This window comes from Myxocyprinus asiaticus, chromosome 1, assembly GCF_019703515.2.
Source record: "Myxocyprinus asiaticus isolate MX2 ecotype Aquarium Trade chromosome 1, UBuf_Myxa_2, whole genome shotgun sequence".
In the NCBI taxonomy this organism is placed as follows: domain Eukaryota; kingdom Metazoa; phylum Chordata; class Actinopteri; order Cypriniformes; family Catostomidae; genus Myxocyprinus; species Myxocyprinus asiaticus.
The window spans coordinates 64,796,733-64,817,388 of record NC_059344.1 but is presented as its reverse complement, the minus strand read 5'-3'; the positions used below and the strand labels follow the sequence as shown (position 1 = coordinate 64,817,388).

At 37.9% G+C, this 20,656-nt stretch overlaps 1 protein-coding gene across 8 annotated transcripts in view; it reads right to left on the bottom strand.

Moving 5' to 3' along the window:
- LOC127423414 (M-protein, striated muscle-like) overlaps positions 1-12,688 on the bottom strand; it is an 84,077-nt gene extending 71,389 nt beyond the window's left edge. For 2 of the 8 annotated variants that reach the window (XM_051667719.1, XM_051668054.1), the window contains exons 1-3: positions 12,542-12,664; positions 12,009-12,115; positions 10,803-11,001 (exon numbers count right to left, since the gene is read on the bottom strand). In XM_051667719.1, coding sequence (XP_051523679.1) covers positions 10,803-10,933 — 131 coding nt within the window. In that variant the 5' untranslated portion in view covers positions 10,934-11,001; positions 12,009-12,115; positions 12,542-12,664. Of the gene's footprint in view, positions 1-10,802; positions 11,002-12,008; positions 12,116-12,541 lie in introns of all 8 variants that reach the window. The other 6 variants (XM_051668293.1, XM_051668137.1, XM_051667977.1 and 3 more) reach the window with 6 other exon arrangements.
- Between the last annotated feature and the right edge of the window lie 7,968 nt (positions 12,689-20,656).

Sequence of the window (20,656 nt, the reverse complement as noted above, 5' to 3'; positions counted from 1 at the left end):
GTTGTTGCTGTGTCCGGTGCGCTTTACACATCTATTTGGATCGCACGCAGAGCTTTAGGATCTCTGAGCAGCTCTTTGTCTACTTTGGTGCACAGCGGAAAGGAAGCACATAGTTGATGCCATAGCTATGGCATATCACGCCCAGGACGTGCCGCCCCTGGTAGGGCTACGAGCCCATTCTACCAGGGGTGTAGCGGCCTCCTGGGCCCTTGCCATGGGTGCCTCTCTAACAGACATTTGCAGAGCAGTGGGCTGGGCAACACCCAACACCTTGCGAGGTTCTACAACCTCCGGGTGGAAGCGGTTTTGTCCCGGGTAGTGGCATGCAATACAAGCAGATAAGCCCGGGATAGCCGACCATATGTATCGTTTGCACATAGCACCTTTAACCTCCTCTGAGCTGAAGATGTGCGGCATTAATTCCCAGTAGTGTTCACAAACTATGTTCCCTGGTTGACTTCCTCCGAGCCCTGTGGCAGTTGAGTTTTCGGAGAGACTCGCTGCTGGCCCAGTACACATGCTAACTAAGAGCCCTGTTCTGGGGTAGGTGCTCTGCATGTGGCGGTTCCCTGTAAGGTAACCCCATGCGATGTATATCTTCCACTAATTCATTTCCCTGTTGGCAAACTGCGTCTTCCTTGGGCAGAGCCCCCTCTGCCACAGTCTCCATGTTTGTAGTAACTCCTCCCCCGTTGGGTAGGATCTACCATGAGACTTCTCCGCATAATCGGCAAGACCATGTGACGTATTTTCCACTTAAATATCCCCCCCTCTCTCTGGGTGAGGTGTGGTCTCCGCGGTGTCCTCCCCTTGGGAGGGACACCCCCCAACTAGACCTGGTCGGCCCAGTCGGATAATCCCCCTTTTTATTAGGGAGTGAAAAAAGAGAAGGGGAAAAAGAGGCCATGACTGGGCTAGCCTGTCTCTATCTTTTGGGTAGTCAACTTGTCCCCAAAGGGCTGTTCGACACTCATAACTATGTTGGGGGAGGTTACCTGTCGGCCTGGTGCGCTGGCTACATGGCACACAGTTGTCTGCCCATCACACACTGCCAGTTCACGTAACACAGTTCAGCCAGTTGCGGCATTTTGTATAGGGACCCCTAGTGTTACTTCATCGACACAATGTCAAGTGAGTGATAGATAGGGAACATCATGTTTACTTGCGTAACCTCCGTTCCCTGATGGAGGGAACGAGACGTTGTGTCCCTCCTGCCACAATGCTGAACTACCCGCTGAAATGGCCGGACCTTGTCTCGACTCCTCAGCACAAAACCTGAATGAGTGGTTGCATACCAGCTCCTTTTATACCCGTATGTCCGGGGGAGTGGTATGCAAATACCACTCGCCAATTTTCATTGGCCTTTTATCAAAGACCAGAGGTGTTTCAGGCTCCCAAGAGTGACCCCTAGTGTCACTACATCGACACAACATCTTGTTCCCTCCATCAGGGAACGGAGGATGCGCAAGTAACCATGATGATACTGTGTCACCTATTCCTTACAAAAGCATTCTAAAGTGCTCATTTGGTACTCAAGAAAATGTTCTTATTATTAGAACAATTGAAAATGGTTGCTCTACCATGCGGAAATCACAATACAGTGGGTTTTTCCCCATTTGCTGAGGTATTGAGTTCTTACAAGTTGTTTTACACTTGCAAGTCTCCTAAAGTCTATTGTTTTAGAGAGATGAAGTCTATTCATGCATGCATTACTGTTTTAATGCCTAACCAGGACAGAGAAGGAAGTGGACAGCCCAGATGCACAACAAGAAGACAAGTAAATCACAGTCTCTAGTTTGAGAAACAGACTCCTCACAGGCCCTAAACTAGCAGCTTCTAAATGCCAAAGACCTGCATTGCTGCAAGAGGATACTTGGACAAACAGAAAATTTTAAGAATACAACATTTATTTAAATAGAAATATTTATAGCCTTTTAAATGTCTCTAAATCGTCTCTAAATGACATAATGTGCATTGTGACTGAAACACATTCCTATTTCAGGTTTATTCTCATTCACGTATGTCCAAGTATTTTGGCTATTAAGTTAACATACTGTACAAAACTAATATAATGCAATATCAGAGGTGGAAATGTATCCTCTATGATATTGCAGCAATTATCCAGATATGGAATGAGATTATTAAGCAAACTGTTATCATCTCCTACATACCAACTGAATAAAATAAGTCAAAAATAAACATTTCACACAGTGTTTAGTGAGAGATATGATTGATAGGATTGTTCTGTATATGTATTATTGTACAGTTGTAATAATAAAGTCTTAATTAACATGATGGTTATTAAAAATATTGAGATTTTATTAAGTATATTGTAGCATTTGGTCACATGTTTTGTGATTTCTCATATCTTCTTTATATAACATCCATCCCTTGCACACTTTTGGCCTCTAGCGGGTGAGCATATAAAATTTATTTTAATTTATAATTTAAACAGCAGCACAGGGCAGGGAAGTACAGTACAGCACAGTGAGTGAGAGTGTTACCTACTAGGACAGTTTATTTTGAACAAGAGGGGTGAACGGTTACAGAATTTAACGTGGGAGTACAATACCGAACTGATGCGGATTGATAGAAGTCTGTGCCAGATGGCAGGAAAACAAATAATGTTCAGTGAAAAGTCAAAAGAAGATCGCAATCTATGGAACTTGTTTCACTGGCATTTTTTGCCCCCATATTTTGAATTTCAGGGATATTTTTGTCAATTTCGGTGGCGTTTTTGCTCTGAGTCCCCGTTGACTCTATTGGCATTGTATCTTTCTAAGGTATTTAAAAAGTTTGTTTTAGAAATATAATAGCAAGTAAACAAGATATCCCCGCATATATGTCAAATTACCTTGTGTGAATGTTTGACACTGTTAAAACATTGCCTACCTTAAAAACAAGTGAAATTTGATAAGCGGTTAAACGTGTTCAGGCGGTTCTCTCGTACCCTTCCAGAATAAAATGAAATATGCAGAAAATTACAGTATTAATGTTCTTCTATAGTGACAGAAAGTCTTGGAGATGAGAAAAGAGAAGACACCAGTGGCAGTTTATGCATGATGCTGTGCTCATGATGCTGATATCTGTCGTGCCGAGCACAGCGCATTTTAGTTTATAAACAGATTTAGCGCTTATAACCTGCCGATTTCTTCTTCCCAAAAAAATTCCAGTATTATATATTTTTTTTTACTTTGTAATTGTGGTGAAAAATAACTGTAGTGAAGTTGAATACTTCATTTTTAATCAACTCAAGTAAAAGTACTATTATTTGTTTATACTTAAAAAAGTAGAAACATTTTAAAAATGTACTTAAGTACTGTAACAAGAGTAGTTGTAATTTGTTACTTTCCAACTCTGGCTGTTTAGGATAATATTTAACTCGCATTTACACAGTGGACATTTCCCCTCAAAACTGCCGTGATACATGTAAGAAAACATGTAATATCATTTTGCAAAAATGTCACCAAAGTTACGTAATTTTCATAAAATCAGGCTGCTCCACAAAAGTCATTTAAAGTCAACATGAAACGTTAATCTCAACCCATTTCGTTTTCGTAAATTGATGTACAGTACTTCCAAGGGAAAAAGGATATTCAGTGAGACAACTGGATTTTATCCATCAGGAATTGACTGGATGGTGACAAGGGGTCACTATATGACATTTTCATTTACATTTATTTGTTTAGCAGATGCTTTTATCCAAAGTGACTTACAAAATGGAGAAGGATACAACTTAAAGGGATAGTTCACCTAAAAATTCTCTCATCATTTACTCACCCTCATGATATCCCAGGTGTGTATGACTTTCTTTCTTCAGCAGAACACATTTGAAGAAAAACAGAATATCTCAGCTCAGTAGGTCCTTAAAATGCAACTGGATGGTGATCTGCCTTTCAAAACTCCAAAAATGACAGATAGTCAGCATAAACGTTATCGATACGACTTCAGCTGCTAAATTAATGTCTTCTAACATGATACGATATCTTTGGGTGTGAAAAAGGTCAATATTTAAATATTTTTTAAATATAATCCAATGCTTCTGGTAAGCTTTACGAGAGGGTGGAGATCACGCGGTCTCTCGTGTGACGTATTCACGTTGGCATATTACGGACGTATTCTCACATTCATACAGATCTAAACCAAAACCAATCAAGCTTCTGTACAGCATTCCTCCTTCTCACTTGTAAACAGCGCTGCTCTTCCGGCTGTGTCGCACATGCCTCAGTTCTCACGTGTCTCACGTGCCAGCATGATTACGTCACACGCGCATACTGCTGCTGACCAGAAGGATGATTTAGAGTTAGAGTTAGTACTTATATTTTGATCTTTTACACAAAAAGCGATCGTGATGCTTTAGAAGACATTAATTAACAGCTGGAGTCGTATCGATGACATTTATGCCGACTGTCTGTGATTTTTGGAGCTTCAAAGGTCGAATCACCATCTACTTGCATTTTAAGGACCTACTGAGCTGAGATATATTTCTATTTTTCTTCAAATGTGTTCTGGTGAAGAAATGAAGTCATGGACTCCTGGGATATCATGAGGGTAAGTAAATGATGAGAGAATTTTCCTTTTTGGGTGAACTATCCCTTTTAGGAGACAGTGATATAAACAGTGCTGCATTACAAAATTTAAATTGCATCAGAAAAGTACTAGTCAAGACAGAGATAAGAATGCAACAATATTTTTTTTTATTTTTTTATTATGAGTGTATGTTCAAGTGCAGTTGGAGGGAAGGTTTGGAAAAATAAAAGGGCTTGGCAAGGCTAGTGCAAGGATGCGATCTTTGGTGGGGCACTTGCATGTTTAGGGGGGCAACATTGATTGTTTCGCTGTCAGTAAGGGTGGGAGCATCAGAAGTGTCCGTGGGGGCTTGAGGCAAATCTAGGGGGCAATACCCCCTCTAAGACCAGGCAATGGGGCTTGGTGACATCAAGTGAAAAACAGTTGTTTCATAGATGGAGCAAGTTATTGCATTTTTTGTATTACTGTGCACAGATGAATCATGATGTATACTGCATTAAGAAAGTGAATAGGCTCAATTTTGATTCCATGTTGACTTTAAAAAGGTCACACCCACATTTCTGTACTAGCTTGAAACTTTCTATTGTAGTACTTTGTATGTTATTGTCTCCTTAGTATTAGTCGCTTGCATTGTAGTATTCCCAACCCAGTCTTATGACAAGTCGTAATAATAGTACAAGAAGGCCAAATCATGAGAAATTGTTGGCTTGGACAAAAATGGACGACTTTTACTCCCATAGAGAAAAATAAACAAATAAATGAATTATATTATTACAAGTTATCCTAAGTTTAACCCCTCACTCAAATCTAAACCTAACCATGATTGTAACATGAAAATAATATTTGTGTACCCTGGAAGATAGAAAATATCGGGGTTTGGAAGGAGACGAGGGAAGCGTATTATAGGTTGTTGACAAACGTCAGTCATTTGTATTGAATGAATAAATATAGAATGAGTAACCAAATTTGTTCACAGACATTTCCTTTCTTAAAATAAAGTGTTGAATATGAGGCTAGCGAAACAATACAATTCCCAAATCACCTTGTTCGCATGCCTGGCTTTGGACGAAAGAGCACGTACATGCCCTTCACATTTCACTATGTTCTCCACGCCCTCACGAGTGTGTTTTATAAATACACTCTCAAGAGTTCAGATAAGAGCGTGGGGCAGCTAAAGTGATCCAACTTAAGACTGGGGTAGGACAAAAACAATATCCTCCCAACACGGAAACAATTTCAATATGCCACATTTAGCAAAGACAGTTGGTAACATATAAAACTGGATGGAATGATTGATGGAGCGGAGACAGAGACTAGCACCTGTGCAAACCTGCCATCCACAAAACCTCATATCCTGCTTAAAATAAGGTGACCAGATTTCTGAAATGAAAAACGGGGACATTTAAAATAAAATTTGGTAATAAAATAAAATAAATAAATAATAATTTGAATAAAAAGTTCTAGTAAACTAACAATTAGTGGAATAATTTTTTACATTATATCAGTGCATTGCCATTGTTCCATTGGTTTACTCAATAAAAACACAAATTATTATGTTATCTGAACAAATTAGTAAATCTAAGTTGATCTGGCAAAAATATAAAGTTAACAAATCATGGAAATATTTTTTTTACAGTGTGGTATATCATGCTCTGTTGAATACTGTAGCCTTTGTCTCAATGAAATTCAAACATGAAGGGTAAAGTTGATCATTTTTAGTGGTCTTCTGTTTCATTTTCAATTAGCTCATTCTTTTCTGTGCTGTACAGATGACATTGTGGCATAAAAGCAAATAAACATGTATAAACAATGAGGAACTATCGCAGCTGACTCCACAGCACAGGGGTCCTGCACTTTGAGCATCTTAATACAGTGGAATACAGTGAAGAATGTAAACATTTAGAATCAAAAACATATTTTATCATATGACACAAAGATATTCAATATTGTATAATAATGATAATAATAATTATTATAATACTATTTTACCTTGCGTATCTCATATGTACCTTTTTTCTTAATTCCTACCTTTTATTTTGATCAAGTCTTATGTATAATGGTGCTCCTTTTCACTCACTTGTTTCCCTGCAAGGTGCAAATATACACAGACCAGCGACAACATTAATACTACCTGCCTAATATTATGTAGGTCCCCCTCTGCTGCCAAAACAGCGCCAACCCGTATCCCAGAATAGCATTCTGAGATTATATTCTTCTCACTTCAGTTGTACAGAGCGGTTATCTGAGTTACCGTAGACTTTGTCAGTTCAAACCAGTCTGACCATTCTCTGTTGAGCTCTCTCATCAACAAGGCGTTTCCATCCACAGAGCTGCCGCTCACTGGATGATTTTTGTTGCTGGCACCATTCAGAGTAAATTCTAGAGACTGTTGTGTGTGAAAATCCCAGGAGATCAGCAGTTACAGAAATACTCAAACCAGCCCGTCTGGCACCAACAATCATCCATGCGATTATCTAATCACCCAATCGTGTGGCAGCAGTGCAGTGCATAAAATCATTCAGATACGGGTCAGGAGCTTCAGTTAAAGTTCACATCAACCATCAGAATGGGGAAAAATTTGTATCTCAGGATTTGGACCGTGGCATGATTGTTGGTGCTATATAGTAGTGTGTGGTCTGTACAAGAATTCCCACATTATGAAGGCCAAACTTTCAGGAACGTTTTACACTGTGCAATACAATCCCGTGCCAAATTCAGAACCTGTAATAAAATACGTAACAATATAACTTTATAAAATAAATAGCTAGTATGTGCCTTACTTTGAAGCTTATAACAATGATGATAATTCTCTATAATTGACTGGTCCAGTTCTTAATGGCAAAACTGGCCCGACCAAATAAACAGCGAAGGAAGAATAATGAACTGAAGCTGCTATAGCGAGCAGCCCCCTCTGTTGGTCAAAATAAACAACACATGGTAGGCTTTGCTGCTCAGGCTTTCTTGCAATATAATATTTCACTATGAACGCTGTCTTGAATGCTCAGGAAAAATGGGGACATTTCCAGGGACAGGCCACCAAAAACCGGGACTGTCCCTGGAAAATGGGGACGTCTGGTCACCCTAGCTTCAAACCCTTTAGAGCACAATGCATAAAAGAGGGATCTATCCATGCTAAAACAAATGTTTCAACAAGTTATACCCGTGCATGTGTGTTTATCAGAGAAGAATTCAGAGCATTTATCAAGATTCCAATACAAAATGATAACAGATGAATAGAGGCACAACAGATCTGTCTGTATCCCGGTTTTACAATCCACACTCTCAAAACGTCTCTCTGGAAAGAGGAAAGCTTGATGGATATGGACAACGGTGGACAATAACACAACTTATATGAGACATTTACACAACTTATATGAGACATTTACACAACACAGAGCAAGTATACTGAAAATAGAAAAAGCCACAGAACCATTTAAACAAAATTTTAGTAGTGATTTACAAGACTAATTACTGTATACTTTAGAAGTATTTTGTCTCTCCTTTAATTTAAATCACACACACATTTAAAATGAAACAGAAATTAAAGGGTGAATCTAACAAAAACATGTCCTAGTCATATTTCACTCAAAAAAAAAAAAAAAAAAAAAAAAAATGAGAAATTACGTTTTGCATAAATAAAAATGAAGCCTATTTTAGGACCTGTTTTACAGATTTGTGGAAGTATTTTGCATTGTGACATTATTTTCATGGCAATTAGGGCATTTCTCATTACCTTAAGGCAGGGGTGTCAAACTCAGTTCCTGGAGAGCCGCAGCCCTGCAGAGTTTAGTTCCAGCCCTGCTCCAAAATGCCTCCTTGTAATCTTCAAGCACTCCTGAACACCTTGATTAGCTGCTTCAGGTGCGTTTAATTAGGGTTGGAGCTAAACTCTGCTGGACTGTGGCCCTCCAGGAACCGAGTTTGACACCCCTGCCTTAAGGTATCTGAACAGTGCACTTCATTATTTATTTTTTTACATACTAAATAAAAAAAAATAAAGATCACAATAACAGCAAAAAACTAAACTGTTATGCAACGGTATCTAATTGAGTTTGGGTCAGCATAAATTAAAGGCAGTATAACAAATACTACCATTATGCATAAATACGCTACAAATTAAATCATGTATCTGTTAGATTCACATATAACTCACATACATGCACACCAATGGAATGGCAATATAAATATGGTCCTGCTTAGGTTCTAATGGCTTCAGCCACCTGTTTTCAGGCCTCAATGAGCACAATATTTAAGCCCCAGTAATTTACATTAATCTTAACTTTTCCCTACCCCAAGATGAGATCATTACTGTAAGCAACAGAACCAGATCTAATTCTGTAGTCTCTATAAATACACCATGATGCAAGAAACACCCATTAATATGAGTGCCAAGATACGTTATCAATGTGATTTATAATAAGGTGTGAAACAGAGGTAAAGAATGCAAGAAGACCAATAAAATCATTTCTGAGCCTTCAAAGATGTTCATTTGTACAAGTTGTTCAATTTCTAAGATACCTTAGTCGGCTACAGTTACTTCAGTGCCCTAACAAGACAGTATATGACCTTACATTCTGACATTTAGAGATACCCAATAAGCCTAAGCTCACATGACCAGACAAAGAAGCTCCTTCTTACTAGTGGGTCATTCCCACCAAGTTTGAGACCTCTATATAGTCTCTGACGCCCAGACGCTTTTTGGGCAGAAAAAGAATACTAAGAAAATCAGTACAAATACAGTAGTTTCAGCACCTTTAGTGTTTGGACCCTTAATAATGCATTCCAGAACTTTACAGATGTACATTTCTGAAATCCAAAAACTAGAAATAGGTATTGCACTAAATAAACAGCCACATGTGTCGCTTAGTCTTAATATGGTGTATTTTTTTACTCTCAAATATCAAGATTTTGACCTAATGTTTTGGTCAATAAATTAAGGTACATTTCTAGTTTCAACAATATTTGTACTTCAGACCTTCGTTTTGATGTATAAGAAAAACTAGCTCCGTACCATGTGACCAACATTTGGTTTTCGACCATTGAAAATGGGAAAAAATGAACATGGGGCCAAATTTAGAGCCCCATATCTCTGGGATTTAACTATATAGGGCCTCAAATATGAGGATACCGAAAGGAATGTTTGTTCTGAACCAGAATCTAAAAGGAAATGAACATATCTTTAATACTTCTGGAGTTATAGGCACTCCAACTTTGGAAAAAGCAAAAAAAGGTGTTTTATTTTCCATTTTTTGGACTCCATTGGCATATAAAGCAACAAGGGATGCTGAAGTCAACTTATTTTAGCAATATACCTACCAATCTCTATGTAAAAATAAAATAATGATGCTGCCACCTTTCTAAGGTTTTAACCTGTAGTTTTGCTCCAAATTGTAGCCGAAAATTGATAAAACAATTGTCATTTTGACCTCTACAAAACAATGGATTGCTGAATACATATTAATCCATGGCATTTAATATTTTGGCTGTCATCCTCATTTATGTTTAGCTTTCTTCAGAAAAATCATTAACACAATCAAAACTAACATTTTCTGAAAATTGGATGATTTGACAATGAATACCTGGCAAATAGAATAGATAGCAAACTGTTCTGTAATTACAACATGATTTTGGTCAGAATAGCATGCATGTGTTAGGCAATTCTAGGAAACCTAATACAGCCGTGCCAAGGGCCACATAACCAGAGAGACATTAAAGCAAATATAGGCATGGATCCAAACCTCAGAAAGTTCTAAAATGAACCACAGAGAAGCTTGAATCAAAGGTGTACAAAGTGTAAATCTTAAATAAACCGTTAGCTCCTACAGTCCGTAACTGAAACTCAACTAAAATACAGCCAGATTGCAAACGTTTACACAAGTATAGCAAAACCTACCCACAAGGAAATACCAATATGCCAAAGCTAAATTCACTGGCAACATTTAAAGCAGAGGTAAACAGCTAAATGTAAGCCAATTAGCAATATATCAACCAAAGAACGTTATAATCGTATCAGCATCCGCAGGAAAAGGCATTATTCAGTGTGCATGCAGAATTCACATACAGGTTGCATGGTTTAAAGTTGTTTTAGGTTGAGTGGGAGAGAGATTAGCTATATATGGAAAAAAGAAAGTCAACAGGGGAAGAAGTAGTTGCTAATTTTTGTTTATATGAAGAATAAGTGTATTATAAGGGAGACAGCTGACTGCTAGAATCAGCTGAGGTTATGGGATTGGTTCTGGGGTATCAAGGACCAAATGACTGATCTCTCTTACCCCTTGGTGCTTTTGGTATAACTGCTTGAGCTCTGCTGGTATTGGCTGATCGCAGACTCGGTCTCCCGGCTACGGTAGCCACGATCATAGTGACGGTGGTGTTTCTGGTAGAATGGTAATGATCCCGACATTGTGTCCTCTTTAGATCAGACACTATCCTTTGCTCTGAAGCTCTCTTAGTCTGAAGTTTCAAAACTTTCTATTGACAAATTAAATAAATGACACCAGGTGATTTATCAGCAAATAACTCTTACAAAAATTGCAGCAATTGCATCCAGTGGCAATACCATGGTACTCCAAGGTACTTCAAAGAATACCATGGTATTACCATGAAATAACTTAACAGAAATGACAGGTACGTTATTTTTTTGAAGAAGCCAAGTCAGAATTTTTTAAGATACTTAGCTGAATTATTCAGTGTTGTGAGGTATGGGTGTTGCTTATATCAATATGGTCCTGAGCTACCAATAATCTAAATAGTCATCACATGTCTCGAATAGAAGTTTTTTTTTGACTGCAACAAGCTCTGAATATGGTTGTATTTGTGGTTCAGACACTGCATTTGACATTACATACCCTTAAGTCCAGTGGTTATAAACCTTTTAAACAACAATATCAAGCATCACAATCATGAAGTCAAGGCTGAAGTAGGGGAGACTGGGGCTAGTTGTCACATGGGGCTATATCTCAGTAATGATGTTTTCAAGTCCAGGTGCACAAATGCTTCTCTGGTTTTGTATGTTGATTTCAAACACTCTCAGAAACAATGATACTGTTTAAGGTACAACAGCCGTCAATGAGGTGGTACCATTAAGGAGACAAAAACAGGTCTTTAGGGTGCAATTATGTACACAAAACAAGTTAAAAAATGTAATTAGTGGCACAGAAAAGGTTGACCCCAGTGATGGCCCTTGTACCTTAAACAGTACCATTTTTCTGAGATAGCTGAATAGGGAAAATTTTGTGAATTATTTTTTTAAATTCCAATATCATCTCATTTTTTTGTACACAAGTGAGCACAATAAAACCACACTGGTATAAATTCAGGCGAGAGTCAACTGTATAATGAAGGCATTGGACTGTGTTCTTAGAACAAACATTTTATATTTTTGTCTTATTGTGTATTTTATATATATACTTATATTTTCTATTCACTTTTTAATTTTAATTATTTTTTATTATTATTATTATTTATTTATTTATTACCTCTGTCTTGTTGCTGTATTGTTTGTGCACTGGAAGCTTCTGTCACCAAGACAAATTCCTTGTATGTGTAAGCATACTTGGCAATAAAGCTGATTCTGATCCTGATTCTGAAAAGGTATTTTTCATAAATGTCAAGTCGGGGTAAGTTGTCACTTGTGTTTTACAGGTTGTGATATAATGCAACTCATTAATTACTATTTCTTTTGGCAAAAACTATGGTTTGATCATTTTGCTGGTTGCAGTTTTATGAAGTATTTTGCTGTTTGAATTGTTCACAAGTGAACTCTTTTCACTGCAAAGCCATAAATGAGTTTATTTACCACTTTTCATTTGGTGCCACCCAAATTACAAAGAAGTGTTATATTAGATGCTGCGAACTAAGAATGTCATATCACACATTGTCCTTTAAAAAAAAAAAAAAAAAAAAAAAAAAGACTAATATATACATATATATATATATATATATATATATATATATATATATATATATATATATATATAATAAAAAAAGAAGAAAAAAAAAAGGTTTTCACCTGGCTGAACTCATGCGTTCTTGCTGCTGATCGTCTCACCTTGCCAAAGTGCAAACAGCTGAGAACCGGAGCGGAGAGAGAGCAGCGCGTCCGGAAGACTCAAATCCAAGTGAACACGCACACTGTGTCCGCGCTGTGAACGGGAGCTGCTGTCCACACAACAGAAATAATATTGGCGCTGGCCGGAATGTCCAAGCGACTCTCAAGACCTTTTATGGCGAGAGGGGCCGATAAATATAGACGTAGAAGGCGAGTCTCACGTTATCTTCGCTTTATAACCTGACCCTGGAGGAGTTAAAACATCTCGTTTATGTTGTAGTTTAACCACAACAGTCGTTCAAGACCAAAAAAAAAAAAAAAAAAAAAATATATATATATATATATATATATATATATAACTTCGGATGGAAAAAATTATATTACAAATTAGCAACAGTTTTTGAGGGGTTAAATAATAATAATAATAATTTAAAAAAAATACATTTACCAACAATATTAAGCCTATTGCGCTATATTAATTAATGTATTAATTAGTTAAAATAAAAAAATATTTTCATTCAAAGCAATCCTAAATAACAACATGGCACGCCTTTTTAACATTAGGCCTAATTATGGGAAGAAGTTTCATGATTAATTTAGCCTATTTTAAGAATGAGGAAGCAATCCCAAAATACAAATGATTCCTTTGATCTTAATTGTCGAAAAGATTTTTATTTCTATATTTCACAACTAATACTACTACCACTAATATCTTTATGCACAGTTTTTATGCTTTTTGACTTTAAATTAAAACAATATCCCATACAGAAATCTAATATATATGGCAATATATGCAGGCTATGTTCGTATGTTTTTTTACTGATATATTACAAAAAATCTATAAACTTACATATATGCAACATTTCAAAATATTACAAAAAATGTAACAAATATGGAATTTGAATATGTACAAATATGTATGTGTATACAGTATGTGAGATCAGTCTGGTGTATATGGCCGTATATAGGGTCAAAAAATATATGGGGGCTTGGGGCAAAAATGCCACTTAAACTGGCAAAAAATACAAATGCAGGGGCAAAAAATGCCCCTGTTCTTTTATATATTTTTTTTTCTTATTTTGATATATTTCCTCATATTTTATTCAAAGTCTATATATTATAACAAAATATGAGTTGATGCTGATTTTAATTTATAGGCTTTAATGAATTGATCAGGAATTTATTTGAATAAAATGACAGAATTATTTGCATTATTATTTTATAATAATTATATGATATCATTATTTTATTATAATTTATTGTTTTATATTTTTAAATATTATTTTAAAAGTATTTTACATAAAAAGACAACACAGAGAGTATTTTATGCCCTCATAAAGGTAAAATAAAAAAGAAAATAAAAAAGTGCACCTAAAAATTACATTAGCAAATTAGCAAATATTGCCCTATAATAAAAAAAAGTTAATTTCTTATCCTGGTCTATAGTCCATATTCTGTAGGGCAGGTCTAACAATAAGTAATAAGACCATTTATACTAGTCCATGTCTGACTGTTCTAAAACATATGGTATTCACTTGTGTACATTGCAGTTTGACTTTTTGCCATCTGAAAGTGAGTGACTGCATCTGCAATGCAGTTGTAGAATGACCCCTTTGTATTTAGGATTTACCAACAAGCTAAGGTGTCATATGTTTCTGTTCTGTAAAGGAGATCTGGTTAGTGTGGCTTCATAAGACCCCCTGCTTTGAGCCTATAGTTATCTGCCTTTCAGAGGCCTACATATCAGCTGTGGTCTACACTAACAATAGCCATGCTATTGTTATCCCGGTGACATACATCACATACCAGCAACAGTGTGTGCATATTATTGTGTTCAGTTTCTTCTCTTGGCAGTCCGGCACCAGCTCTGCATATCTGTTAGACCTGAATGACACATTGCAACATGCTTGCCACCAAGTAGGCCTGCCAGCCGGTTGCTGTAAAAAATAGCCTACAAGGGTTTTCTTAACTAAAAGCTGAAGAATGTAACTTTTGTAATGTAAAAATACTTTCCTCTATATAATATGCTTTCTAATATGCAGAGACAATAAGCAAACCATTCATAGGTTAATTTTCTCAAAACTGTAACCTCCTCGTGGTTGCTATAATGTGGTTCGCTCTTGGTGGGGTGCATGGATGCTGCAGAAAATAGCGTGAAGCCTTCACATGCGCTATGTCTCTGTGGTAATGTGCTCAACAAGCCACATGCTAAGATGCGCAGATTGACGTCTCAGACCTGGAGGCAACTGAGATTTGTCCTCTGCCACCCAGATTGAGGTGAGTCACTACGCCACCATGAGGACTTAGAGCGCATTGGGAATTGGGCATTTCAAATTTGGGAGAAAATCAAAAAAATAAATAAATAAAAATATATTATTTGCTCGAAAATAGCTTAAAATGCAGAATTTTTCAAATCAGATTTCACACCTTGCAGGTCTCAACCCAACATTCTTTTCTATTAGATTCAAAATGTTTAATTTAAGAAGTCAAATACATAAAATATCTAGTTCAAAATAATCACGCCATGTTTTCCGCACTATTTTTCACTTCGATGAACAAGGAATGATGATATTTAATAATTTTAATTTACATAGGCTACACCAATAGAACAATACTAGCATACTACAGCAATATTTAACAAAATACATCTTTACAAAAACATGTTTTTACACGTAAAATGCTACGCAGAGATTTTTTCAGTGATGACTCAAACAAATAATTGAATCACATTTATGAGTCGATTCACTGAACAGACAGTTGGTAAATCGTGGAAATGATTAGAACTTGCCAATGCCATTTTTTTAAACGTTATTAAAACATCTCTTCTAACAAAACATTATAAAACATGAAAACATATCTCGCAGAGGCTTCCATAAACTTTTTAATTTATCAGAGTTGAATCAGAATTATGAATAAATTAACTTAAATGATCAGTTTGAACTGACTCACAGAAAGGAATCAAATTTACCGACTCTAACGCAGTGGCGTAGCCAAGGGAGGGCAGGGGTGGTTCTGGGCCCACACAAATTAGACCCAGGCCCACCCAGAATATTGGAGATTATTCTTTGACTTCAAATATATATATATAATAGTTTAAAGAAATGCATAAATTCTGAAAGTGTGAAAGAACTGTTTGAATGCGCTGTTGTTAAGGAAATTTTGGTAAAAAAAAATAAAAAAATACAATTGGGGCGAAAACTTGGCCCATCCATTTTTATTGAGGCCTACCCAAAAGTAATTTCCTGGCTACACCCTACCGCCATGTTTGCTTCTTAACTTAACAGAGACGCCTGACACTAATAGTATTAAAACATCTCTGTTTTAACCTGTCATACTCGTGAGTCCCAAGATATTCCAATACATCTCTGAGATATCTGTTTAAGAGTGTTTCATCTGGAAAGCATCGCATTCTAATTAAAATCTGCTAAACATCTTAAAATGATCAGCTTTACCAACACGTTCTCACACCCAAGGCATCAAAGACTGATGCTTGTGCAAGAGCCCAGCGCATCAATCTACAGACGCCAAAAGCACCCTCTGGCATCAGTTTGCAACGCATCCGGCAAGTGCGTTCTTTTCAATGAGAAACCATTGATGTCAACTGACTGACGCGATGGGCATTAGAATTTTAGCATAATTTAATTATATGTTGGAGTACAATTATGTCATCGTGACTTATGTTGGGGGAATGATTTTCATTTCATATGAAATCAGCAAGATTTATTCACAGTGGTTAATATTTAATCTGTTGTTTATCTGCCTATTTAATCTGTCTGTACACATCCTGCACTGCTGAAGTGACCCATTTCATTCCAGGTGTGTTCAGAGTCTTACAATCATGTGAAGAACAAACCTAAATGTAGGTTTTTGGTCACCGATCATGGTCACCCGGCATCCACGTAACACATCCTGCACAAGTTTCATTCTAACACATTAAAAAAGTGCCACCTCAAGTGTAATGACATAGGTTTGAAGTCAGACACTCGCGATTATGTCATTGGCTCTCGCATGTCTTGTGACCGATTACAAAGTGAACGTTACATTTATATAGTGCTTTTTTGACACTACACTCAAAGTGTTTTACACAGTGAACAATAGACTCCCCTCAACCACCACCAGTGTGCAGCATCCACCTGGATGATGCAACGGCAGCCATAGTGCGCCAGTATGCTCACCACACACCAGCTATTGGTGGAGAGGAGAGAGTGGAGTGATAGAGCCAATTAATGGATGGGGATTATTAGGAAGACATGATTGATAAGGGCCACTGGGGGGAATTTGGCCAGGACACCAGGATTACACCCCTACTCTTTTTTAATGGCCACAGAGAGTCAGGACCTCGGTTTGACGTCTCATCCGAAAGACGGTGTCTTTTTACAGTATAGTGTCCCTGTCAATATACTGGGACGTTTGGATCCACACAGTCCACAGGGTGAGCACCCCTGCTGGCCTCCCTAATACTTCCAACGACCTCAAGTTCGGATGTACATGTATTTTTTTAATGAGACGTGCCAGTGTTGTGAGAAATTGAGTCCCCCTGAAAATTGGGTCTCCCTCTGACATCACAGCAATTCTATTGGCTGAGGGACCTATTAATCGGTACTATATTCACTGCCTGAGTAGAAATCCTTTAAAATCGTTTTATGATGTGTGTCGATATAACTTTGTAAATACGACATTTTATGACTTTTAAACCATAAGTTAAACACATAATAGTATATAACTGAAGTTATATATCGTGCAATTAAAGATGTGTCACTGTTTGTGTTTTTCAGTTACCCTAGACTTCAATGACATGCTATGATGATAACATGATAGATTTTTGCTCAGGCATTACAAACGGTTACCCCCATGGGGACTCGATTTACGAGGCAGACTAAATTTATCATTATACAGGTAGAATCAGGATGACACAGGATCAGGATGCCTTCACAGAGGGGGAATATTTTTACTGATTAAAACCTTCAGTTTCAAAATGCTTGTGCAAAAGGCGATAGAGAGAGTGTCAGAGCGCTGTCGTGCTAGCCAGTATGGGGACTTTTATTATGAAACGCGCTTATCGCGGATAGCTGGAAGAGACGCTGTTCATTACTCGGAGATCGGCAGACTGCCTCCGCCACTGCTCGCGATTGGGTTTTCTGCTTAAACTAATGTTGGAGACGTGCATTGTCATTAATATCAGCCACAGTTTGGATGTCATTTGTGTTGTGTGCGTCCTATAAGAGAGAAACCACACCGTCCACCACAATCATACATCTCATGCTTCTACTGATATGTACCCAGCCCTCTCAAGAAGACAAGATCTGTGAAAGACAGTACTTAAGTTCTCCCTCTAACTGGCTCATGCCTCCCATCATTCTCAGCAACCCGTGTATGCTTATCAGCAGTGGTCCCAGAGCCCATACTGAGCAGAGAGTATTCATTCCTCTGGATGTTTCCAAGGAGGTCTCCTTGTCTCTATCACATACACCACTTTGGGCCCACTGCAGTCCTCAAGTCTATCTGTCCACATCCTGTTAGTAGAAACTGACTGATGTGCATGTAAAGGCTGACTCCCCTCTCTGGTTTGATTATAGCGCATCTGTGAAAATAAACCTGTTCAAACTGCTACTTCCCTCTGTGGTGTTCTGACCGACACACCTGGTTCACTGCGATTCGAGCTAGCCCTAACAGTATAAGGTAGCACTTCGCTACATTTGTGGTCCTTCGAGCCGGATCGTAGTCGTGCTGGGAGTATGCAACGGAGTGATGAAGCATCGTTACTACTACTCACACAATGCAATCGTATGGTTTGGAATATTATTATAATGCATTTTTAAAAATAAATGATCGTGACTGTAGTTTATCTGCTTGTTACGTCTTTTCTATTGTTGAAAACTGGTTAGGTTTAGGCATAAATGTGTGGTTGGGTGCTTAAAAATATCTATAAATAGTTTAAAGGTGCACTCAGTAACTTTGGTCTGTGTGTCATCTTGGACTTACACTGACACCTAGCAGCTTGGATGCAACATCATTTAAATCAATAGTTTTAGAAATTTAGTTTTCACAGTCAGCCATGATTACTTTAATCAATGAGTGAAAGTGTCAAATAATAGGACGGTTGCTGAGATTAACCCTTGTGCGACATTCGGGACATTTTTGTCTTTTTCATTTTTGATCATTTTGGCTGTGTTAATGCCAACGGCATAAATTTCGCCAGAGGTGTGTATTTTTTGGGGAATTTTGACATTTCAACATCAGTTCCTATAATACATCTATAGTACACTGTGTACACAAAATAGTTACACTCAGGACCTTCAGGACAAAAATGTACCCACTGAAACCCATTAAAATGGCAATATTTGATCCCAGTGCCATTAAAGCATAAAATTATGAATTCTATGATATTATGCTTTCATTCAGGACCCCTGGCTTCAAAATAAATAAATATTTTCCACCAGATGGCACCATTTTTCTTGATTGGCTTGAATGGATACCACTGATAATGTTTGGTTATGAACACGGGAGGCAAATTTTATTTTGCCTCTGTTTGGCCATTTTTGGATGCTTTTTGAACAGAAGCAGATGACATTGCGCCATTTAAATATCCATTTTGATTGGTCAGTTTACTAATGAGAGGTGGCATTATGCTGTCAGCCTCCTCTGGCATTCATACTGATTCAGAATCAGAATCAGAATAAGCTTTATTGCCAAGCATTCATACACATATAAGGAATTTGTCTTGGTGACCGAAGATTCCAGTGCAAAGAGTATACAAAAAATATACATATACAACATATACATACAAACATTTGAAATATAAACAGTGAAATAAGAATAAAAAACAAGATACAACAGATAAATATATAGAAGAAACTACAGTAGGGCAATAATGTTGTTCAAATATGTAATATACAGATATACAGTTATGTGCAAGTTGATTTAATGTATTGTGCAGAATAGGTAGGATATGTCAATAAATATAAATGGAATATAAATATGAAGGAATAGTTGAATATGCATATGATTGTATTGCCACATGGAGAGTATTAGGGGCAGTTTTAGTTCATAAGTTATATGGCCTGAGGGAAGAAATTGTTCTTATGCCTGACGGTTCTGGTGCTCAGTGCTCTGTAGCACCAGCCAAGAGGGATTTCGTCACTCTGGATATGTACAGTTCTAGCAGGGTGAGTAGGGGAGCGCCAATAATTCTCTCAACAGTCCGAACTATCCTTTGAAGTCTTTTGTTATTTGACTTGGTAGCTGAACCAAACCAAACAGTTATTGAAGTGCAGAGGACAGACTCAATGACTGCTGAGTAGAACTGAATCAGCAGCACCTGTGGCAGGTTGAACTTCCTCAGCTGGCGAAGGAAGTACAACCTCTGCTGGGCCTTTTTCTCAATGGAGTCAATGTGGGTCTCCCACTTCAGGTCCTGTGAGATGGTAGTGCCCAGGAACCTGAATGACTCCACTGCTGCCACAGTGCTGTTTAGAATGGTGAGCGGTCGATGCTGGGGTTTTCCTCCTAAAGTCCACTATCATCTCCACTGTTTTGAGCGTGTTCAGTTCCAGGTTGTTTTGACTGCACCAGTGAGCCTGCCGTTCAACCTCCCTTCTGTAAGCAGACTTGTCATCATCTTGGATGAGGCCGATGACTGTAGTGTCATCTGCAAACTTCAGGAGCTTGACAGAGGGGTCCTTGGAGGTGCAGTCATTTGTGTGCAGGGAGAAGAGTAGTGGGGAGAGCACACATCCCTGGGGGGCACCAGTGCTGATTGTACATGTGCTGGAAGTAAATTTCCCCTTTCTCACTAACTGCTGCCTATCTGTCAGAAAGCTGGTGATCCACTGACAGATAGAGGTGGGAACCGAGAGCTGGGTTAATTTATTCCATAGGAGAGCAGGGATGATGGTGTTGAAAGCAGAACTGAAGTTCACAAATAGGATCCTTGCATAACTCTCTGGTCTGTCTAGATGTTGCAGTATGTAATGCAGTCCTATATTGACTGCATAATCCACCGACCTGCTAGCTCTATAGGCAAACTGCAGGGAATCCAGAAATGGTCCAGTGATGTCCTTCAGGTGGGTCAACACC